We start from the raw sequence: 24,887 nt of genomic DNA on the forward strand, positions 1-24,887 counted from the left end.
CATTCCATGTAGAAAACAGGACAGCACAGGAAAAGGCCCTGGAATAGAAACACAGAGTATACAGGAATTAGCTGCACCTCACAGTTGTGCAAAGGGTTGGGGCATGGTTATGACTGCTTTTGACTCTTTCTAGTCCAAAACCTAGCCAAAATTTTTCATTTAACAACTATTTATGGAACTCCTACCACATGTAAAGACTCTTTGCTGGTGACGTAAGTGTGTCTGTGTGTGTGAGGAAACCTGCACACAACAGTACGAGCCCCACATTAATCTTCTCTATCATGCCACATCTGGACACTACCTTCTTAAGACTACTGATCCTAGGCTAGCATCCTACCTTGATGGCCAGCCTGGTCTGAGTCCCGGTTGTCAGGTGTCCTAGTTATGGACATGCTTTGCATTCTCAGAGCCCTGATGAGAAAGTTCCAGGCTTAGGAGGGGCTTGCATTAACCCCTCAGCCACCAAGGGCAGTGGGTCAGAAGCAAGGCGACATAGCAAAGTGGCGCTTCACACATTCTGAGTTTGAGAGGCCTGGAGACATCTCATTGCTCCCATCAGAAACTTAAGTGTAGGGAGCAAAGATGATACTTACTTTCTAGCTGAGGGTTGGACACTAGAATTCTGACCACGGCTGAGGAGACGATTTGGCTTATTCTATTTAAACCTTTGGAACCTCCAAGTTGCACAAGACAGGAGGCTGGGGTGGGTAGTGTTAGAACAGCCAATTTCAACATGCTTGTCATCTAATGTCCACAAAGTGGCTTCTGGGCATGCCATCCCAGGCCAGGGCTGATGCCCACACCCATCTCCATCCTGGGACTCTGAGTTACCTAAAACACCAATGTTGATACAAAATAACCAATAACTATTCTAAGATAAGAGAGATAAGGTGAGTTTTATCTGCACCAGGGTGCAGATTATCTCCCTGGAAGGCCTTTTCCAGAAAGGAAGAAAGCATCCTGGAGAAGCGTGATTCTCCAGTACAGTCTTAGACCTTTTTAGAACAAAGAACGTAACACAGCCAGGATGCATATTCATCAAAGTTTCAAAGAGGTATTCGGTTGCCAATTAGCAGGTCAACATGACCCTGATGTTGAGAAAGAGACTGATACAGACATTACCAATAGGGTGTAAGAGAGGAAGCACGCATTCTTTTTATTTTTTTAATTGTATTTTATTTATTTATTTTTTTGAGGAAGACTGGCCCTAAGCTAACATCAGTGCCCATCTTCCTCTACTTTATATGTGGGACGCCTGCCACAGCGTGGCTTGACAAGCAGTGCCATGTCTGTACCTGGGATCCGAACCAGCGAACCCCAGGCCACTGAAGCGGAATGTGCGCACTTAACTGCTGCTCCACCGGGCCAGCCCCAAGGAGGCACGCATTCTTACCTTAAGAGAGTGCGTTCTTGAATGGTTAAAGCAGATGTGCAATGTATATTCAATAGGCCATAAGTCAGGCTTCTTTAATTCCAATCAGTTTTGAAACAGAAGTTACCCCACACACCTCAATATGTGAAAATCTCTTGTCACCAACCTCACCACTTTTGTGAAACACCAACTTCACCATCTTTAAAAAAAATTATAAGCAAAATAAGTCAGGATAGACATTGTCCCCAAGGAGACACTGCTTCTGAGAAGCCACTGAAGGCTTCAAGCTGGCTGCTCAGCCCTTGACCTCTGGTGACCTGGGCAAGATCCATGCCCTTCCCAGCTTTTGGGAAAGACTCATCCCTCTGACTTCCCTGCCCAGCCAAGGTTTGCTGACGTCATGGGTGCAGTTGGAGGCTTAGCTGGACAGGGACCTTTCACCTCCTTCCTGCTCAGTCATTTCCCTGCTGCCACCTCAGGTCCCTACAGAGTGCATGCGGACACGTGTTACACAAAGACTGGGGGGAGGGCAGGAGTTGGACAGGACTCTGCCACCCTAAGGGGGTTTAGGATTCTGGCCCAGGCTTTGTGTGCTCCCTAGGGCTCCTCCTCATGTTGCTGTGTGGCCATCCTCAGGAAGGTGGAGCAGCTGCCTCACTGAGTTCTGGGACCATGGCCTTCTGGAGGCCCCTCCACCTGGAGGACAATCTAAGACAGGACCCCAAGGCACTCGCAGACCTACCTGCTAAGACCTGAGAAGGGGGAGGCTTTCGAGGTGACTGGGAGTCCCTGGTACACCAAATCACATCCAGGCCTGCCCACCCTGCCTCCCTGCAACCAGAGATTCTGGTTCAAGCAGGCATTCTGGCTCCTGCGGTTGGTCGGTTGGTGGGGCCTCTCCCTGTCTTGAAGTCTCGGCTGGAGGGTGAAGGTGAGGACAGGCTTCTTCCCATTACGGGCAGCCCAGGCAGCTTCCAGCTGAGTCACCATCTCCAGGACAGCACTGCTCTCGCCAGCTCAGGGTTCCAAGGCTTGGCTCCCCAGCCGGGACTTGCCCGCTCGCTTCCTCCCACGTGCTGGGCAGCCGCAGGTGGCAAGTATGCGACCTGACCGATGGATGGATGGATGGATGGATGGACAGACACGGCGAGCAGTGACCACCCAGAGGGCAGCAAGGAGCAGGCGGGTGAGCAGAGGGCTGCGACACCGCGGGGGAGTCCTGGGCCCCTCGGATCTTCGGACGGACACCAGTGCTGTTCAGCCAGGGAAGGCACTCCTTGACCCCCGCAAGTCGGGGGGTCTCGCTTAGATTTCCCTTCCTACCTGGGACACACTTGGTATCATCCAGGCACTTGCATTAAATAGTGATGCTTCCCCAGCTTAGGACTTCCCTAGTAGAGTAATTCCTGCTGCAAAGAAGGAGTGGTCTCCCTTGATGGCCCCGGGCACTCTCACACGAGAAAGCGCAAATGTGAGGCTCAGCAGGAGAAGGAGTGCGAGGAACAGCAAAGTGCCTGGATTCCTAACTTGGGTTTCAGCCCTGATTTCGCCATTTTTTGTGCTGTGTTAGCCTAGGTGAGTTCCCCTTGTTTCTCAGAGGCCAGTTTCCTCATCTGTAAGATGTATAATAATTATTATTGCACCTGTTTCTTAGAATTAAAGTGAAGATTAAATGAGATGAAACATGGAAGGTGCTTAGCACGGCGCCTGGCACGTAGTTCCAACTCGGTACATGGTTGTAAAATGTGCCTTTTGTGGGACAATACTTTATCCCAAAAGGTGGGGATTTCACACTAAAAGGAAAATACATTTGGGCGGGCAGGTTGTCTATATGGAATAGACTACAGCATGCTTCCAACAAACCACTTCTGTTTCACCTTCTGCATAAAACAGTCCTAATTAAAGACAAACTAAGAACTAGGATGCCAAGAGTCCCTCCTAAGATTCCTCAAACATGACTTAGTCAATCCTCCCATCTCTACTCCCCGTCACACACACAACCAAGGTTTCATCCCAGTCCCCATAGACAACATGGATGTCTCCTTGTTGGCTTCATATAATCAATCTATTGATTTTTTGTTTTTTGGGTTTTTTTTGAGGAAGATTGGCCCTGAGCTAATGTCTGTGCCCATCTTCCTCTACTTTATATGTGGGACGCCTGCCACAGCATGGTTTGATAAGCGGTACGTAGGTCCACGCCTGGGATCCGAACTGGCGAACCCTAGGCCACCAAGGCCAAGTGTGCAAACCTAACTGTTATGACCCCCCGGCCACCCCGATTTTTGGTTTTTTAATCATAGGATATAGATTCTTCCCCTCCCGTTTGTCCTTGATGCCCTTGTCCAAACTAGAGTCAGTTTCTGGAGGCACCAAAAATCTCATCTGAGTCTGAAAAGATAAATAAGAGTTCACCAGATAAAGAAAGAACAGGTCACTTGGAGTGTTGAGAAGTGCACAGACAAGCCTCCGAGGCTCCAGAGGACGTGTCCTACACTACACAGCTGTGAGTGTAGGAACCCAGGTCCCAGCTGAGGCTCTGTGGCGCAATAGCTTAGCAGAGGAACTCACCAGCTACACTACCTGGGTTTGAGTTCAATCACTTATTAGCAAGTTACTTAATTTCTCTGTGCCTCAATTCCTCATCTATAAAGTAGGATCATAATAATACCCAGCTCCTAGAGTTGTTGGGAGGATTAAGTATATTGATATATGGAGAGAATTTATTTCCCTATTTTTCCCTTTTTTATATTTTGAGCAAGATTAGCCCTGAGCTAACATCTGCTGCCAATCCTCCTACCTTTGCTGAGGAAGACTGGCCCTGAGCTAACATCTGTGCCCATCTTCCTCTACCTTATATGTGGGACACCTGCTACAGTATGGCTTGCCAAGCGGTGCCATGTCTGCACCTGGGATCCAAACCAGCAAACCCTGGGTCACCAAAGCAGAACGTGCCCACTTAACCACTGCACCACCGGGCCAGCCCCTGGAGAGAATTTAGAACAGTGAAGGTACATAGTAGGTGTCCCATAAGTGTTAGATATCACTAATCACAATTCATATGTAAGCTTTGGAGCAACCCACTTTTTTTCTTCACCATTCAACCCTAAGTACACTCTACAAGAAACTTTCTTTGACTAATCTGAAATGATTGTCCATTGCATACCACCCCAGTGCACTTTATTTCTCTGTATCAATGTTTTAACAAACTTATTCTCCAGCACTGGCCTGGGGATTAGTCACACCAACGGAGAGGGAAGTTTACTGCAGAAAATCAAGGAGATGTCTTGTGACAAGATGATTCAGTTATACATTCAACATTTAGTCAGCAAATATTTATTGAGCACTTACTCTGGGCCAGGCACCATGTTTCACATGTCTTCCCCTAGGGCCCTATAGTGGAGAATTAGGTGGAGGGTGATGGAAGTAAGAGTCTCAGAAAGAGATAATATCTCTCCTCCTCAATACTTGAAAGATTTAGCACTGATTTCACTTCAAGCCCCTCTTAAGGGTGATGCATTCTAGTTGGGTCAACCCAGAGAGGTCAGCAGTAGCAATTCCATTAGCTGCTTAACTCATCTTCTGGAGCATATGGATCCACAAAGGATTTCAGTGGGGGCTGTGAACACTGGAAATCATGTGTTTATTGGTGCATTTTTTCCTCCAGGAGTTTTATTTCAGGCAATAAAGAACCAGTTAATAGGACAATCTTCCCAATACAAAACACCTAAAACACAACAAATTCTTTTAAATGGATAGCAGCGCTTGAAGGAAAAAAAGAAAAGGAAACCTACAGGGCAAAAGACAAACATACAAAGCAAAGAAAAAAAAAGGAGCCTGAAAACCAGAGTTGTCGTAGTGGAGCCTTGAAGCTGTGGCCGTCCTTTCAGGAGATGGCTGAGCTCCATAACCAAAGCCTGTCACAGAGCTGGGCCCTCAAGGCTGTGACCTCAAGGAAGGGTGGGCGGGAACAAGGGAGGGGTCAAAGATCTGTGTCTCTCTCTACCTGCATTCCAGACTTGGAAAAAAAGTTTCTGATGAGAATTTCCAATCCGGCCCTTCAGGTGAATGAGAAAACAGAATGTCTACTACAGTGTGGACTGGGAAAACACAAAAGGAAACATTCACAGAATGAGGAAGGGATTGGTGGATCTTTGAAGAAGCTTTACACAAAGCGTCTATGGAGGAGCTGTCCCTCACTCCGGGCTGCATAGGACTCCCACACAGAAAGTTTGGACAAGTAAAGCTCAAACACACACATACAAATCAAAAAAACAAAAACATAGAAAAAAGCCTCTGTGAGCAAATATCAGCATACCCAATAAACAGTTGCATAAAACTCTTTTCATCTTCCTATAATAGAATTACTAGGTACAGAGGTAAAAATAAGAATTTTCTAAATATTTAAAGAAAAATAAGAAGAAACTGAATATAGAAAAGGACCATATGCTACTGTCGATGAAAATAATCCATAACCAATCTATAAATGAAAATTTGGGTGAGTTTATTCTGAGCTTAAATCTGAGGATTATAACCCGGGGCCTTTCTTCCCAAAGGAAGAAAGGGCACCAAAGAAGTGGGGTGCACAGAGTGGTTATATACCCCCAGAGAGGATGTTTCACATAGGATTGAAATGTCCCTTTTATAATAGTCGCGAGACTGCTCTGTCGGAACAGCGATTGATGGAAACAGCAGGTAGGTCTTCTGTCTCAGTGAACACAGCATGGTGGTAGTCTCTGTTGTCTCCAGCTGAGTGGTCACAGGTGAGGTGAGCTGGGTGGTCAAAGGTGAGTGCAGCAATCAGTTCCTAGCCTAAGGAAATGATGCTTATCCCTAAGGAAATGCCAATGTGGGAGGGGGAGGGAAGCTGCACCTTTATCTCAAGGGCCTTTGTTCTGGCCATAGGAAACATCTAAGCAGATATATAATGGTGCTCAATAGCCACAGTCAGGCCCTTTTGAAAAAAAAAAAGTCAGGCCGAATTAGGTTTATACCAAAATGGCTTCCTCATATATATCCTATTGCTTCCCATTTTTATTTGTCACTATCAAAAAAGATGAAGGAGCTTTGAAGAACAAATCAAATCGAACATCTAAAACTGAAAGCCATAATAATCAAAATTAAAAACTAAAAGAACAGGGGCTGGCCCAGTGGTGCAGCGGTTAAGTGCGCATATTCCGCTTCAGCAGCCCGGGGTTCGCTGGTTTGGATCCTGAGTGTGGACATGGCACCGCTTGGTAAACCACGCTGTGGTAGGCGTCCCACATATAAAGTAGAGGAAGATAGGCATGGATGTTAGCTCAGGGCCAGTCTTCCTCAGCAAAAAGAGGAGGATTGGCAGCAGATGTTAGCTCAGGGCTGATCTTCCTCAAAAAAAAAAAAAATTATATATATATATATATAAAATCTTGGAAAATTGATAAGAAAAATACGATGTCTTTAATAGAAAAATGACAATGCCAAACAAATGCAGAAGGAATGAATGAATGGTTAGATGGGGACCACTGGAGAGATGTGTCTCCTGGAACTTAGCATATTAATTTTGCAAGAAAGCATCCAGGACTATATGAGGGTAAGTGGACCTCAGGTATGTGAAAAGGAGGACTTAAACAGAAAATGCAAAGAGCTTAGCAGCAGAGCTGGGTTAGACCTCTTTCAGACAAGCAAGAGGGCAGGAGAGGGACTGCTGTGTGGCCAGAGAGGATGATCAGATGTTCCAAATTGGGGAAAGCAGCCAGAAAAATCAGAAGTATACACTGGTGAGCTTCCTGCTTTGGAAGCAGGAATGCGGCTTTACTGGGAAGGGGTTGGAAGGTGAGCCCACCCTCTGGGGAGGAAATCCACCTCTGACAGGTAGACAGCAGTCCTGGGGAGAGGGCTCCGGGAGGAGGAGGGCAAGACCCTCCCAGGGGCAGGGCCAACTCTGTTCTGCCCTGACAGGTCAGGGGAGCCCAGCCTCGGGAGCAGGGCAAGTTGAAATCTGGGCTCTGATGATAGCAGCAACTTCTCAGGCTGTCTGGCATGTGAAAATGTCCTTTCCTGGTCAACCAGGCGATGTGACTTGGGGGCTTAGCAACTGCAGGGTTGGTTCCTGAGCTGGGTTCCAGGCCCTTGTCTCCAAATCATGGGATGATTTTGACTTGATGCCCTTCCCACTAGGGGCCTCATAAATGAGGCCTGATTTTCAGGAAATAAAGGTGACTTTCACAGTGCATCCCCTTTGTGGGAAGGTGCTGTTTAGATGTTCTGGCCTCAGGGAGCACTGGGGGACTTTCCTCCTTTCCTGACTTGGAAGAAGTAAGGGAGCTGCAGGCAGACCAGGTACCCTATTTACCAGGTGATTCACTAATCCAACCAAAGAAGCTGAACTTCCTGCAGTGATGAGCCCAGCACACTGTTTCAGGTGCACAAAAATACCAACAGTCACATGCCCCTTGACTAAGTGACCTGCATCAGGAGGCTGTGAAAGCCAGCCGCCCTGGCACTCCAGGGCCCCAGGAATCACACCGACAAGAATATCAACAGACTCGGAGCCACTGACAGTGCAGAGGTTCCTAGTGTCCTTGTCCTGATGGACACAAGTGTCCTGACACACTTGTCCTGATGTAACACACCTGTCCTAAGTACACGCTCAGAGCCCCCTGGACTCTACACATCCCATGACACACCAAGCTCATTCTTTTCTGTAGCCCCCATTTTAAGCGAGTCCCAAAGCTGCTTGTTTTCTTTGCTGTGATAGGAGATTCTCCACACCCCTTTCTTCTTCCTTCACCTTGACTTTTCCCTGTTCTGCAGAGAGAGAAGAGGCAGGGACAATGGAATGGAATGAACTCACTCCAGCAGCCTGAGGACGGGAGGCTGCAAGACCCCATAGAAGCACTGAGTTATAGAATCTAACCAGACAGAAGGAACGTTAGAGAATTACAGAACTCAGTTTGTTTTAACGGTGAGGCCCCTGAGGCTGGAGAGGGCAAGAGATTTGTCCAGGCAGGGCAGTGGCGTGGCTGAGTCTGAGCCTGGTGATGTGGGTGGGATGGGCAGAGAGGGTACAGGTTCAGTCTAGCTAAAGGGTTTAGTGAGCTCAGGGGACTTAATGATCTTTAGCGCTTGTGAGTGAGAAGAGATTCATCAACAGATAACAACTGAGCATTTGGTTCGTGCAAGGCACAGACTAAAGGAGATCATGTACTTTTAAATCTTAAAGTAACCCTTTCTCTCAAAGTGATTACAATTGAACAGTGGAGATAAATGAATAAGTAAAATGTTTGTGATAATTTTTAAGAACGGTACAAGAGGTTCTTTAGACAGAAAATGCTTATCAATTGAGAGGCATCAACGTTGAACGCCAAGACATCAGGAAGCGATATTTGGATATGTGGAAGAAGGAGGCTGGGGCCTGGGGAGGTTTCTGAGGCCAATTGAGAGAGCTGGGAACCATGAGATACGTTATAGTTTTAGCTGCCTTTCAGGATCTGGCAGTGAGGGGGTTGGTAGGGGCCAGGCTGCTGAGGGACTGGGCCGTGATCAAGGAGGGGAAGAGAGAGATTCTGACTGGACACCTCCTGGCAGCAGCTTCTGCCCTTCTTGGCTGGGATAAGAGGCAGCAGGGCAGCCCCCTGCCCTCTACTAGCCAGCTTGGAGCACAGCCATGGGGTCAGTCAGCTAGTAGCCGAAATTATGGCCGTCTGTGTCTTGGGGAAATGTGCCAGCCAGTCAGGGAGAGGGAGAACATGCCACGTGTGCACATATATGTAAATATAGGGCGTGTGTGCAGCCACACACAGAAGAAGGGAAGTAGGAGTTGTAATTATGAATGAAAACAGCATGGAAATCAGAACCCTATTGCCTCCCAAGCCCTCTACCCCGACTTCCACCTTCCTGATAAGACAGCAAGACATCTGCCTCCTCCTGTAGCTCCCGCAGCCACTTGCCAAGCACCATGAAGCTGACTCCAGACCCAGCTGGGTCACAGCCGACCTGGGCTCCTACATTCTCAGAGTGCCCACCATGATGGCCAAGACAAGAGGACAAGAGGAAGGAAGACTTCCTCTAGTTCTGAACATTGAGTAATTTTATGATTCCATGAAAGAAGGAGAGAGCAAAGTGTCAACACACAGATGTATTGTAAATTGTTGAACGGACATAACTTGGTGGACAGCACAGAAAGAGGAAACTCCTTAAATACATGTTCTGAGTTTCCCTTTTGATTCTTCTTACAGGAGACAGAGGACCAGATAGTCCAGAGGCTTTTACTGAGATGAGGAAACACGGGATTCTTCAGCCCAAATTTTTCCTAAGCTTTTTCATTAACATGCTTTTTTCAAAACATTCCTTGAGTTTTTTTCTTCTTCTTATAATACATGCTTATAGTAGAAAACTTGAAACTACAGGAAACTATAAAACTAATTCATAATCCACCACTCATGCACTTTAAGAACCACCACAGGCCCCAGACATGCCTACTATAGGATGCCCCCATCACATTAAAATGTGCCCACAATCCACGTTCAAAGTTATCAAGTTGAGTTGAAATTGTCTAACTGACACAATGTCATATTTTGTAGACCTTTGAATAAAGGTTTATTAACTTTCAATTTTGCCCTTTAAAAAATTTTGAAGCCAATGTGTTTTGTTTTCCATACATCAAATATTTTTTCAACTTGTTAAAAAGTTTATAGGCCCCAGGCACTATGCCTGTTGTGAGTAATGAATAAAAGGGTCCTGTCTAGCGAAAAATGTTGATATTTAAGAGTATATCCTGTCAGTCTCTCTCTGTATATGGCCCATATAGTTTTGAATACTGTTTTTCCTACCCTGCGTTGCTCATCCAGCATTTCCCAAATGGAGCTTATTGTGCCTTGGGGATTCTCACGCCCCCGCACTCCCCCTACCCCCCCAACATGCTACAGCTTCGTAGTACAGGTTCTGGAATCACACTCCTCTGAGGCAGAAAGGCTTAGAGATGGCTCAATTCACTCAGCCTTGCATTTCACAGATGAGGAAACCGAGGCCTGGAGAAGTGACTTGCCCCAGTCGGTGGTTGGTTAGTACCAGAACCAGACTCTGAATTGAGGCCCATGGCACAGGTAGGGGATGAAGAAGCCACTGTTTGCCTTGGGTGACCTCTGCCCATCTTTCGGGGCTGGCTGTTGCCTCCATGAGCACCTTCTTCTGGTGCTTGGCATGGCCACAGCCCTCTTACTCCACTCCCACCTCCCACAGCTGCCACTACTCTTCACCCAATTTCCCCATCCAAATTCACTTGGCTGTTTTCCCTTCATTGCATGTTTGTAGTTGTCACAATGTTGCACAAGCAATTAATTTACAAAACCTTATTAATTTTTTTTTTTAAGATTTTATTTTTCTTTTTTCTCTCCAAAGCCCCTAGGTACATAGATGTGTATTTTTAGTTGCGGGTCCTTCTAGTTGTGGCATGTGGGATGCCACCTCAGCCTGGCTTGATGAGTGATGCCATGTCTGCACCCAGGATCCGAACCTGCAAAACCCTGGGCCGAGGAGGCGGAGCGCACGAACTTAACCACTTAGCCACGGGGCTGGCCCCTAAATTTTAATTTTTCCTATGACTTTAAAAGTAACAGATGTGCACTGGAGAAAATTTGGGGAAAAAAAGAAAAAAGAAACTCATAATTATATGACCCAGAGATGATCATTGTTAAAATGTTGTTGCATGACAAATACAAATAAATATAGAATCAATCACTGAGAAGTTGGGTTTTTTTTAAAAAAAGAAATATCTCAGATATACAAAAATTATTATTCATTCGTTTGTTAAATTTTGTGGAGCATCTACCATACGCCAGACACTGCTCTGGGTTTAGGTATATAGTAATTGACAAAACAGTCCAAGTCTTTGTCCACAGGAGCTATCTTCAGGTATGGGGAGAGAGATGATTAACAAATCCATATAAAATAGGTTTGGTGGTGTTGGGGTACTGTGAAGAAAAAATGAAGCAGAGTAAGGGAGATCGGGAGGATGGAAGGTGTTGTTTTATATAGAATGATTAGGAAGGCCTCCCTGAGAAATGACATTTGATCAGTGTCCAGAAGGAAGTGAGAGAGTGAGCCATTCATTCATTCATCTATTCATTCAACAAGTATTTATTGAATGTGATCCAGACACTGAGGAGACAGCAGAGAATAAAGAGACATTCCATTCTGGGCCACTGGTCCTCCCCTTCACTGCAAACACCTACTCTGTTCTACCCAAAGTCTTAGAGACTTTCTTCAGGAAGGGAAGGAAGAGGAAGAGCTACCTTTAACATTTCAATAAGACTTAAAGTGGCTAAAATTAATCAATATCTACCTTTATTCCAAATAAGACAACTTGTTCAACTTTCTCTGCTCACTGCTCTCATCTTAAATGTTTACCAATTCTTTTGGTTCATCTTGCTATTTTTACTCTGCCAAAGTAATCATTACTATTAAAAATAGTTTTGAGTAGTCATAATAATTTGCTTAGATTTATCCATGTTTTCTAAATGTTTACTCTCCATTTCTTCTGGCATGTCACTATTTCCTTCTAGGTTTAGTTTTCTTCTTAGTACATGCTCCAAAAGTTTCCTTAGTAAGGGTCTATAGTGACTAACTCTCTGTTGCTGTTTGTCATCTGAAGATGTCTTTAATTTGCCCACCTTTTTAAAGAACAATGGCTTTATTCAGATATAACTGACATACCAAAATTCACCCTTTTAAAGTATACAGTGCAGTGGTCTAGCGTCTATTTACAGAGTTGTGCAACCATCACCATTGTCTAATTTTAGAACGTTTTCATCATCCCAAAAAGAAACTCTGTCCCCATTAGCTGTCACTCCCCATTCACCTCTCTCTCCAGCCCCTGGCAACGACTAACCTACTTTTGTCTCGATGGATTTGCCTTTTCTGGACATTTCATGTAAATGGAATCCCACGATCTGTGTCCTTTTGTCTCTGACTTCTTTCACTCAGGATAACGCTTTCAAGGTTCACCCATATTATAGTATGTATTAGTATTCTTTCTTATGGCTAAATAATATTCCATTGTACCACGTTTTACTTATCCACTCATCAGTTGATGTACATTTGGGTTGTTTCCACTTTTTTGGCTATTATGAATAATGCTGCTATGAACATTTGGGTACAAGTTTTTGTGTGAACATATGTCTTCAGTTCCCTGGGGTATATACTTCGGAGTGGAATTGCTGGGTCATATGATAACTTTATGTTTAAGTTTTTGAGGAACTATCAATTGTTTTCCACAGCAGCTGCACCATTTTACATTCTCGACTACAATGTATAAGGGTTCCATTTTCTCCACATCCTCACTAACATTTGTTATTCTCTTTTTCTTTATGTATATATCTCCCTCCCAGTGGGTAGGATGTGGTATCTCATTTTGGACAACCTACCTCGTCAGTTTGTTTTAACAAAACTGTAGCATACTACACACACATTATACACTTGCTTTTTCCACCTAACAATATATTGTGGAGATGTGTCAGTATGTAAAAAACTGCTTGCTGGCTTTATGGTAACCCATTGCATGAATGTGCAAGCCTGGTACTGGTAAGTTACTTAACTAGTCCCCTACTCATAGGCTGTGCTGTTTTTTCCCAATCTTTTGCTATTACAAACAGTGCTGCCATGACTGCCTCTACATACTCCATTCTCCACATGTAGGAGTTTGTAACGATCATTCCTAAAAGTGGAATTCTAGGTTAAACTGCAGGTGCATTCTTTTAGTTTTACAGATATTGCCAAATTGATTTCCATAGAGAGTGTACCAATTTATACTTGCCAGCAAGGTAGGGACACGTTCTTTAAATGGACCTTGGATCATGAGATCAATTTGTGAAGGAAGATACTGCATTCTTAGTATGGCACTCCTTCGTGGGCCAACTATGGAATCATTTCTTTTGTGGGGCTTAAGGACAAGGGCACGGCTCATAAAGAGCTTTCCTTCCTTAGCAGTTCCCAAGGAAGAGGTAGAACCTGAAGAGGGCTTGTCTTGGGGTCCTATATATCCTCCCTTGGTGGAACAGTGGGCACTCACTGAAGATGCTGGGTAAGATAATCATTTGTTCATTTATTCCTTCAATCAACAAATATTTATTGATAGGCTACTATGTGGTGCCAGGTGCTGAGATGGAATGAAGACAAAATCGGACCAGATACTCCTTTCATTGACGTTTTTGGGCTTTTGAGGGAAGCAGACATTAATACAATTAAGGATAAGGTAACAAATAGTGAGGGAAATATAGATCATGCTGCTGGAGCTTATAGCAAGGGTCTGAGGGTCAGCAAAGGGTTCCCAGAGCAAACTTGTTGGAATTGAGATATGGAGGACGAATAAAAGAATAGCTGAAGAGAAGTCTCTTTTTCCTTTGATGGAAAAGGCATCGTTAAAACTAAACAAGGGAGGTAATAATACCTACCTCACAGGTTTGTTATGAGAATTAAGTTAAGTAATATATGTAATGCGTTTAGCAAAATGCTTGGCAAAAGTCAGTTACTTGGTGAATGCTTACTTTGTTCTGCTCTTCCATTCACTCATGGTAAATGTTAAAATTCCAGGTCCCTAAGTAAAGCATTCCCACCCTAGTTATTCCCTACTTTATATTTCTCTACCATCCAGTTCTCTCTCTTCCATTTATGGGCTCCCAAGCATTCCAGTACATTTATCATGGTCTACCTTGGAGGTAATAAGATTAATATCTACCATTTATTTTGATCTTAATCTATACTAGGTACTTTACATCCATTATTTAATTTAATCTTCACAACAATCTTAGTAGGCAAGTAAGGACTATTATTACTCCCATTTTATAAATGAAGAAACTGAGGCAAGCAGAGCCCAAGAATAGCTAGAGAATTGCAGAGCAGGATTCAAACTCAAGTCTGACTAATTTCTAACCACTACCCCATAGCCTTGGGTCACCGGCTATCTTTTTTAGGTCCTGTTTACCCAATCAGGTGACAAGCCTATTTAGGACAAGACCTGCCTTTAAAACGTTTCAGTAAAATAATAGCTACTATTTATTGAGCATCTATGTGACACAAACTTTACATGCATTATTTCTAATCCTCACAACTCTATGTTTTACATATTATTTTCTGCATTTTACAGATTAGGAAACTAAGGCTTAAAGGGAGTAATTAACTTGGTCAAGGTGGTGGAGACAGGACAAGAATCTTGATTTGGGTAGGCCCAGTACTTACACAGAGATGGTGGTCAATAACATTTGTAGTTGATAGATGGGAAAGCACAGGGTTATATTCACCCAAACCCTGGCTATAATGTGTCATAACCTTTAGACAGTCGCAGTGAATCTGGGGGAGAGGGAGTCGTTGGAGAGGTGCCTGTCTCTTCCTTCCAGCTGTGTGAAAATAAAAATTTAGAGCTCACAACAAGCAGAGCACAAAGAGTTATTGTGGAATTCCTGCGTTCACTCATAGGCTACTAGGAACAAAGTCTGTCCTTGGAAAATTTTGTAGTCGATGATCCAGATAATGTTAACACTGATGTAACATTTTCTATATGTCAGGCACCGTTCTTGGTGCTTCACACAGATCAACTCATTTAATTTCCAGGTAAGCACTATTATTATCCCATATAACAGCTGAGGAAATCGAAGTAAAGTTAAAGGATTTGCCCAAGGCCCCCAGCCAGCAAGAGGCGGCGTTTGGGACACCTGGCAGCATGATTTCAGAGCTCGAGCCCCTCCTAACAACAGTGCGCGAGAAGAGTCACTGAGTCGAGCTCAAAAGCAGATGAAACTCTAGGACTATAACGACGGACCAAAAATTCCCGCGGGCTGAGTAGAAAAGTCCGTTTCAAAGTGCCTGCCAGCACGTCTCTATCGCAACTCTCTCCTTTCCCGGCTCCCCCCTTCCTCCCCGCCAACTGAAGACACAGAGGCCACAAATTAGGGGAAAGGTCCCAGCTAGGGTTTGGCTCCTCCCTTCCCGCTCTTCAGTCCCTTTCCAGCAGAGTCAGCCAAGCCATGGGAGCTCCCGGCTTCTCGCCCATACAGCCGGGGCGCTTGACCTGGTCACGCGGAACTGCCAGCCCTAGAGCTCAGTGGACCCGCCTAGAGTCCCTTGCTCCGGAGCTTTGGCCCACTCCCCTCCCCCTCCTCCGGAAGAAGGCGGTGAAACCACCCACAGCCTTCCCTTGCATGGCGGCGTGGATGTTCCCTCCCAGTGGCCTCTCCACTCCCAGTGTCTGATCTGCCATCGGGTGCTCTCACGACAGAACGTCTACATTTCCTTGGTTTGGGGTGGTGCAGGGTACTTAAGCTTACCAGGCCCTAAATCTGGGCCTAAGGCTGGACTGTGACCTCCTTGCTCTTTGGTTCAATCTGAAAGTATCCTTAAAAATCATCTAGTGGCCACATTTTAGATAAGAAAACCCAGGCCCAGTAAGTTTTTTAAAGTGACTTGTCCATAAGCAGTCAGGCTCGGACACCAGGGGCAGATGAGTATTTCACATTTTAAGTAGCATGACACACTTCCACAGAAAGCAGAATTTAACATGATGTAAAAGGGCCTCACCATTCCAGAGAGATCGATGGCAAATTAAACCTCAGGACTTGGAACGGAGCGTGGGAGGTGGCGGCTGGAATCTCGGTACTTGTAGGGTAGGAAGTGAAACAAAGTCGGCTCTGAAGTCCCCGGAATGGAGAAAACTGGCAGCAGGGGGTGGGGTGGGGGTCTGATGCCCTCTGACAATCTGTGCTTTGCTGAACTCTCTGGTGACGAACCCATCCTCCGCTGCCCAGACTCCATCCCACCCAATACGCGGGCCCTGGACTGGGGCGCCTCAGGTGTGTTTTCCACCGACGTGGGGTGGGGGGAAATGAGCTTTCTGATTCCTTCCACGGTCTCCTACAGCAGGAAAAGTCAGTGGAAGCTAACACACGCCTACTCCCACCGCCACCCTCAATGACTCAGAGTCCCACGGGATATGTTTTTTGAAACAGCTCTGACATCGAACCCCCGCCCTCCAGGAAAACCCGGAGCCCGGCCGGGGGGCGGGCCGGCGGACGTGCGTCGGCGCGAGTGCGTGCGAGCTCGAGTGCGCGTGCGTGGGCCCAGGGGCGGGGTGGGGCCGCAGCTATAAGTAGGTGGCGGGGCAGGCTTCGCTCTGCGTCTTGCTGCGGCCTGAGTTTTTGTCTTTCAAGAGTCGTGTAGATTGTGATCTCGCGCTGCTTGTGGGCTGATTTTCCTCCCGACTCCTGCACGACGGGCTGTTAACGGCGAGCGGGCCACTCCCGGTCCTTCCTCCTGGAGGTGAGCGGTCCTATGGGCTTCCCGGACTCTCTGCCCCCGTCCCCTGGGCTGCCTGCTGGGTCGGCCGCCTCTCGTTCCCGGTTTGGGCCTGCCTTCCTCGTCCCGCCCCCACCCAGATTCTTACTCAGCTGTCCCAGCCTTTGCTTTCTCCCGGCGTGGCCCTAACTAGGGTCCAGGTGGCTCACCCCGTGCTCAGCGGTCTTGGGTTAGGCGTCTATGTCATGCCCTCCCAAAGCATCCGCTGTGTGTAGTAACTGCCTCTTTTCTTCCCTGTCACCCCTAGACTGTAAGCCGCATGAGGGCGGGGTTCACGTCTACAGGGCTCCCTGTGGCCCTAGTACCTTCCAGGGTGCCTAACACGTTATGAGTATTCAGGGTGTATTTGTTAAATAAGTAAACTTGATAGGTTTGACTTTGAAAAAGTTAGTGATTAACTCGAACCTGACTGAAATGGGAGGGAAATTTCAAGGTAAGTTGCTTTTTCAAGGGTTTGTTTGTATATCCCACTCCCCTCCACGAAAGGGCTCTGTCTTTATTTCCGGAAGGTTTCTGTTCCCTGGACTGTGGCACAGGGACTGTGCATTGCTCCTGGCAGGAGAGGTAAAAGTTTTAAGGACTGCACGTGAATTAGTCCAGAAAGCAAGACTGGCCCCGCAGCCGTGGAGTTTAGAGTGTAAATATACGTGGAGTTTCTGCAGTGGAAGAACATCCACTGGTCGCTGTCTCCTTGACTGGCCAGGCCTCTCCCTTAGCTCCGTGGGAAGACAGTCAGGGCCAGGCGCACGCATGTTACAAAAGGCTGTGGATTAACCTCACTTCTCTTTCCTCAGGATCTAGAAGCCTTCCAGAAGCAGAAGGCAACTCTACTGCTCTACACAGGCGTTGGGACCCTTTCAGCCATGAAGCATATATTGAACTTGTATCTCTTAGGTGTGGTGCTGACCCTGCTCTCCATCTTCGTTAGACTGATGGAGTCACTGGAGGGCTTACTGGAGAGCCCATCGCCTGGGAGCTCCTGGACCACCAGAAGTCAGCTAGTCAGCACACGGCCGCCAAGGGCCTTCCAGACCATCCATCCAGAGGGGTGTGATAAGACCTCTGTCCACCGGCTGTAACCTTGGAACACTGGCTTAAACGTGTCCAGCCGGGTGTCCCAGTTCCTGGGCAGGCAAGCTCAGCATCAGTGTCATCAGAGAATTAACTGTTACTGGGCCCTTGAAGGGACTCTTCACCTGGAAAAAGAGCCCGTTTAATACACAGATGTGAGTGGGTGGCTTATGGCGGTGGGATGGAGTGATCTCATTCCTCTCCCCTTAGTCAGCTGGATGCTTTGCTGTCCTTGGCAGCGTGGCCCTGACATCTCTTAAGATGGGGGCTTGTGCTCAACTGCAGCTGTTGGAAGATGGTGGTTTTCAACCCTACTTCCTAAACAACTGCAGAGAGTTCCTTTGGACTTGGGTGTCTTATAGTCAGTTTATTTGGTGTTGGGCTTCCCCTCTTGAGAGCTCCTCCGTGTGGATAACAGTTGAAGAGGTGTGTGGGTTGGCTGTAGGGGGAGGGGAGATGGAATATTCGATGTCCAGTTCTCATTGTTTTACATTTTGAAGTCCTTCTTCAACATAGTGTACATTGGTCTGAAGGGGGCAGTCAGATGACAAACCCTGCTCAGGACATAGGCATGTGGCCACCATGTGGCTTAATTGAGTTTTTCTAATGAAATAAAGTTGCATATATATTTCCCATATGTGTCATGTTGACTTCTGCCCTTGAAATTAGTGTTAGGGAAGGGCCTTAATTTGTGGTTTAACATCTTAAAACTTTGGACAGAAAAGTACTTAAACACTGTGTTTAAAACAAGGTAAATAAACTTGAATTTGGAGGCAGGGGCAGTTGCATCTGCCCTGTATCAACCAGTTTTCTGAGCCTAGGCCAAGGCTATTGCAGTCCTCTGTTGTCTCTGTCCATCTCCGAAGAAAGAGAGAAGTGATTTCTTCTAGCCCCCTCACCTCAGTCTTTGGGGAAAGAGAATTAACAGTCTAGTAGGCCTTGGCTTTTTTCTTCTGCCCTCTTAACCACCAGGGTGAGTACTCAATTGTGATTGTTCTCTAGGTCAGCTGGTAAAATGTCCCTCTCTCACAGATGATTGTTTCTGCTTTTTCTCAGATCTAAGCAGCTTGGCCTTTCTACAAAAATGGAGGGGTTTTTTTTCTTGTATCCACCACTCCTTCATCCCTCACCTCATGTTGGAGTGTATTCACTCTTCTGCCTATGGGAATATATGTATCTATTCACACTTTCTTCTTGGTGTGCGCGTTATTTTATGTATGATGAGTTTGATTGACTTCTGCCAAAGGGTAAGACTGGAGCATGGTGTCCTCTGCTGAACCAGTTTTGCTTCCTGAGTGTTCTTAAACTTAATTGTGACTACCCCAGATGCCAGTGGTTTGGGCATCACTTTTATTTATTCTGCTGTGGTAGTCATTAGTGCTGTCTACCAAGCATTTCCAGCTTCCCGGCTTCTGGGCACCTGGTAACATGGTAGTCCCTGGTCCTTTGTGGTTAGCTGGGCTTTTGTGACTCGTCTTTTGGTAGCATGGTACTGTCAAAAACATAGTTGGCTTTTTATCTCTGATTCCAGGCAATTTCATGTGCCAGTAGCTGTCCTTTTTCTAGACATATTTCTTAAATTTGGTATATTTTCTCATCCTCATGCCTTTCCGACTAGTTTGGGGTATTTCGAACTTTCAGTTGGAGAGCTGCACCTTAAGTCTCTTCCCCAAGCAGTTTAGTTTAATTGAAGTGGTTTATTGGGTGCTGCAACCTTAACGAGGTCTTTGCTCTAAGGTTTCAACAACAGATATGATGGGCATAGCATTGTTTTGATCTTTCCTAGAGTAGGGTGACTACTCGTAGTCTGGCAGAGGGATTTCCCGGGATGCAGGACTTTCAGTGCTAAAACCGGGACAGTCCAAGGCAAACCGGGATGGTTGGTCACCCTACCTACCAAGCTAAGTTTGAGTTGACATCTGTCATTCCAAATATTTCTCAATTTTAACAACTACCAATTAGAGATGAGAAGCAGTTGCTTCTGTGAGTCCTGCAAGCCCATTGACCTCTGTAGTCTCTCTAGATCCCTTATGCCTGCTTGCAAGCTGGCCACTTCTCGTCTGAGCTTGTCTTGTGATGCATTGTCAGTGGCAACCAACAGTATCCAATTCATGCTGCTAACACTCTGTTCTGACTCTCCTAACTCATTAGATTAGATAATGTATGTCTTCGAAGTTGCTGCAGACAAGTTTTACCAAATACCTGGCTACTGTATAACATGAGTTGTCATCCTTCCAGCTTCCAGTAAGATCTCTTTGGTGCCCCTAAGTAAGTTAATGTCATTTAATCAAGGTTTTTTGTTTTTGAAATATGCAACACTGCTCATCTAGATTCCAGTCTCCATATCAGCCCAGGACGCATTAGGTTAGGTTATGCTGCAGCAACAACCCTGAAATCTCAGTAGCTGAAAACAGAACAGTTGCCTAAGGGCGCCTTCCCAGGAAGCACAGCTGGGGCCTAATCAAGGAATATTCACTTCCCCCAGGGTAAGGGGCCTTCACATCTGCTCTGTGGAACATCATAGTCACTAGGCTACTGTGTCTCCCATTCTTCCCCTCCTTCCCTTACTGCCGTTATCCTGTCCCTATTCCATCACTCCGTTAGATGTGTAGGGGCGTAGGGGCACGTGGCGTGTCTTTTTCACTTGTAGATTATCTCGAGCCACATTCAAAACTGGCATGAAAACTTGTGCATCACTCAGAGGTTCTTGAATTTGAACTTGATGTTGTGGCTGGATGGAATTCTTGGGTTGTGTCCTTTGGGGGAGGTATGGTGAATGTATTCCACCTGCGTGAGGGGATAGTAGTGAGCTGAATCATTATTAACTAGAGGGGTCGTTAGTGGTAGTCATTAATGTTCTTCAAATAATTTGCCCTTGCCTTCCAGGCACATAATAGAATTGCATTTCCTGACACCTTTGTGGTTGAATGGGGCCATGAATTCTGGGCATTGAGTTGTGAGTCAAAGTGACTGTGTCAGTTCTAGGTTGGAGCATTTTAGCAGTGCTTCAAAACCCTCCAAAACCCTCTTTTTTCTTCCACCAGTGACCAGCAGTGCTCCAAATGGAACAGTTCCGATAGTGCAGGTCCTGGAGTGCGCATGCCGTGGAGCAGTGCCCTCAACTGATCCCTGATGAACATACCGTGTAAATGAGAAATAAACCTATGTGATGTTAAGCTACTGAGGTTTGGGGGCTTTTTGTTATTGCAGCATGACTTGGACTATCCTGATACGTTGCATACAGCACCTACTGGGTGCCGGGCATCAACTAAGATCTCATCACTACCGACCTCAGATAATGTACATAAGATAGTAGAGGGAGAAACATGTAAACAAATAAGTAATGTTTCACGGTTCTATGATAGAAATATGTGTATAGCACAGTGGGTACATAGTTATTTGCAGGCAGGAGGTAGATGTTAAGGAAAAGCTTCTTAGAGAATCTGAATTTTTATTTTATTATTTTAATTTTATCTTTTTTTATCTGAGGAAGATTAGCCCTGAGCTGACATCTGCTGCCATTCCTCCTCTTTTTGCTGAGGAAGACTGGCCCTGAACTAATATCCATGCCCATCTTCCTCTACTTTATATGTGGGATGCCCACCACAGCATGGCATGACAAGTGGTGCTAGGTCTGCATCTGGGATCTGAACCAGTGAACCGTGGGCTGGCAAAGCTTAGCACAGGAACTCCACTGCACCACGGGCCGACCCCTGCAAGTACAAATTTTAAATCCCTATTATTAGCTTGAGGCCTTAACTCTAGTGCCATCTGGTGGGATCTAAAGAAGAAGGAAATATTTGAAATTCCTTCTGTATGTGAAGGGCTGTGCCTCTAAAGTTTAATGCAGATAATAGAGTATTAAGGGTTGGAAGAGAGGAACTGGTCTAGCACTGTCTAATAAAAATATAATGCAAGCCACATATATAATTTAAAATTTTCTAATGGTCACATTAAAAAGTCAAAAGGGGGCCAGCTCCATGGCCAAGTGGTTGAAGTTCTGTGTACTTTGCTTTGGTGGCCCAGGTTCACTTGTTGAGATCCCAGGCACGGACCTGCTCCGCTCATCAGCCGTGCTGTGGAGGCGTCCCACATAGGAAATAGAGGAAGATTGGTGTGGATGTTAGCTCAGGGCTAGTCTTCCTCACCAAAAAAAAAGAAAAGAAAAGAAACAGGAAAAGGTATTTTTAAAATTTTATTTTACCCAGAATATTAAAAATATTTCAACATGTGATCCACATAAAAAGTTATTAATGAGATAGATACTTTACATTCTTTGTTTTTTACAGCAAGCCTGTGTTTGTATTGGTGATTATTTTACACTTACAACACATCTCCATTTGGATTAGCCACATTTCAGTTGCTCAGTAGTCACATGTGGCTAGTGGCTGCTGTATTGGACAGTGAGGATTTTTTCATTTTACTACAGAGGGAAACTAGGGGATTAGACAATATCATTGAACTAATTGGCAGTCGATTCCCAGTATGCAGCTCTTTTTTCACTATCATCTTGTGATTTTTTTTTTCTTTTTCAAGAAGTCTTCAAAGTGCAATATAGCAAAATATGTCAATAATGAGCTTTTTCACCCCCGAGGTAATTCTTATGTGGGCACATGTGAGATTTTTTTTTCCTGAGAAAACCTATGTAAAAAAAAAAAAAATCATAAAACGGATGTAACTTACAGCGTTTGCATGCTGCCTTGCCCATAGGCCATCAGTAATGCCCACAGACTTGACTTGCTTCTATGGCAAACGTATACCAACTTAATAACTCATAAGTCATCACTTGAACATGAACTGTTTTTATTGTGTTTCCTTTTAAACCTTGTGCTTATACATCAGGCATTTCTGTATTGTAATAGTACGAGTGCAGTTTGGACTCATTTTTCCCATTTTACTTAACATTATGAGATGCAGAATCAAACAATTGATAAAAGCAGGTAGTTTTATGTAATCTGAGAATTCTAAATTGGAGGACATTATATTCATAAGGCTCATTAGAATTAGAATAGTGTGCTAATCCTTAGGTAAGAAGGGACAGGGAAAGTTAAATGTACTATCTTGGCATAAATATGTATAAACATTCTCTAAAAGGATAAACAAGAAAATAACAACAGTGGCTTCATTTTGGGGGAAGGGTGGTGGGAACTTGAGCCTGTCGTCGGGGTGAGAGGGGGACTTTTCACTGTCTCCCTTTTGATACTTTTTTTTTTTTTAAAGATTGGCACTTGAGCTGACAACTGCTGCCAATCTTTTTATTTTTTTCTGCTTTTTCTCCCAAATCTCCCCACTACATAGTTTTATATTTTAGTTATGGGTCCTTCTAGTTGTGGCATGTGGGACACCACCTCAGCATGGCCTGACAGCAGTGCCATGTCTGCGCCCAGGATCTGAACCAGCGAAACCCTGGGCCACCGAAGCGGAGCGTGCGAACTTAACCACTCGGCCACGGGGCCCACCCCCATTTTGATCCTTTTTGATGTTGGTACCTTGTGAATGTATTATTCAAAATTTTGTATTTATTTGTTTATTTTGCTAAGGAAGAACTCGCCCTGAGCTAGCAACTGTTGCCATTGTATGTTGGTCTCTGCCACAGCATGGCTGCCGGCCAGCGGTGTAGGTCCACTCCCAGGAACTGAACCTGGGCCACCAAAACAAAGCACACCAAACTTAACCACTAGGCCATGGGGTCAGCCTCTCAAAGTTTTATTTTTAAAATGCCTATAATCAATTTTTCCGTTTATAATTTCTATTTTAAAAGCTTTCTGAAATTGTGATGGAGATTTTATTGAATCTACAGATCAATTTGGGATGAACTGACAGCTTAGTATTGACTCTCCTAGTGCATGAACATACTGTTTCTCTCTTTGTGTTGCTGTTGACAAGGAATTTTTTGTCTGTGTTCATGAGTAGTGCTGACCTGTGGTCTGTTGCTTTCTTTTCTTGCTTTGTCTTTATCTTATTTTACTGATGCTGGATTCATAAAATGAGTTGGGAACTGTTTCCTACTCCATTTTGTGAGTTTGTAGAAGATAAATATTGTTGATCACTTAAATGTTTGATGGATTCCACCAGCAAGGCCATATGGGCCTAGAGTTTTACTTGTGGTGAGATATTTAATTAAAAATTCAGTTTATTTTATTAATATATGTATATTTTTTCTTTTTCCTAGGTTAGTTTTTAAAAAGTTAAAGTTTTCCCTGTCAGTTTTAGTAATTTCTATGTGATGGCATTTGTGTAAAACATCTAAGTTGTCAAATTTATTAGTATTAATTTGTTTAAATGATTTCCTTATTATACTTTTAAAATTCATAAGATCTGTAGTGATATTCTGCCTTTTTTTCCAGGTTGGTAATTTGTTTTTTCTCTTTTTCTAGATCATGTTAGTGACAGGCTTCTTGAGTTTTATAAATTTTACTGCTCTCTTTAACAATTTTAACTTTTGGTTTCCTTGGTTTGTTTCTGTGTGCTTTCTATTTTATTGATTTCCACTCTTTATTATTTACTTCCTTCTGTTTAATTTGTTCTTTTTTCTTCCTTTTTTTCATTTTTAGATGGAAACTTAGGTAATTGGTTTTTGGACTTTTCTTCTCTTCTTCTTTAACCACATAAAGATATAATTTTCCCTCTAAGCATTGCTTTAGTTGCATCTCACAAATTTTGATATGTTTTCATTTTATTCAAAGTATTTTATAATTTCCCAGTGATTTCTTCTTTGATGATGGGTTATTTAGAAGTGTGTTGTTTCATTTCCAAATACTTTGAAATTTTCCAAATATCTTTCTGTATTGATTTTTAGTTTAATTTCATTATGGTAAGAAAACATACCCTGTATAATTAAGACTTCTTTTATGGCTCAGCATATGTTATATCTTGGTAAATGTTCAATGTGCACTTGACAATAATGTGGATTCTGCCACTGAAGTGTTCTGTAAGTGTCAGTTACATAGTTGATAGTGTTATTCAAGTCTGTATCCTTATTGATTTCTATCTACTTGTTCTATGAATTTCTGAGAGAATGAGGAGATATCTAACTCTAATTATGGATTTGTTTAGTTATACACTTAGTTCCACCAGTTTTTGCTTCATATCTTTGGAAACATAACCAGAAGGATTGTTAAGT

General features: G+C 44.5%; 2 protein-coding genes across 2 annotated transcripts in view; both read left to right on the plus strand.

Annotated features, from left to right (window-relative positions):
• Positions 1–17,556: 17,556 nt before the first annotated feature.
• HILPDA (hypoxia inducible lipid droplet associated) lies at positions 17,557–18,397 on the plus strand. The gene is given in 2 exon segments (XM_070512940.1): positions 17,557–17,707; positions 17,710–18,397. Coding segments are annotated over 2 exon segments (189 nt in total). The 3' UTR covers positions 17,748–18,397.
• Positions 17,783–24,887, plus strand: part of GARIN1A (golgi associated RAB2 interactor 1A) — a 29,778-nt gene continuing 22,673 nt past the window's right edge. Inside the window, exon 1 of the mRNA XM_070512931.1 lies at positions 17,783–17,919. The gene's annotated coding sequence lies outside the window, so the exon portion shown is untranslated. The remainder of the gene's footprint in view (positions 17,920–24,887) is intronic.

The sequence above is a fragment of the Equus asinus genome, chromosome 1, assembly GCF_041296235.1.
Source record: "Equus asinus isolate D_3611 breed Donkey chromosome 1, EquAss-T2T_v2, whole genome shotgun sequence".
In the NCBI taxonomy this organism is placed as follows: domain Eukaryota; kingdom Metazoa; phylum Chordata; class Mammalia; order Perissodactyla; family Equidae; genus Equus; species Equus asinus.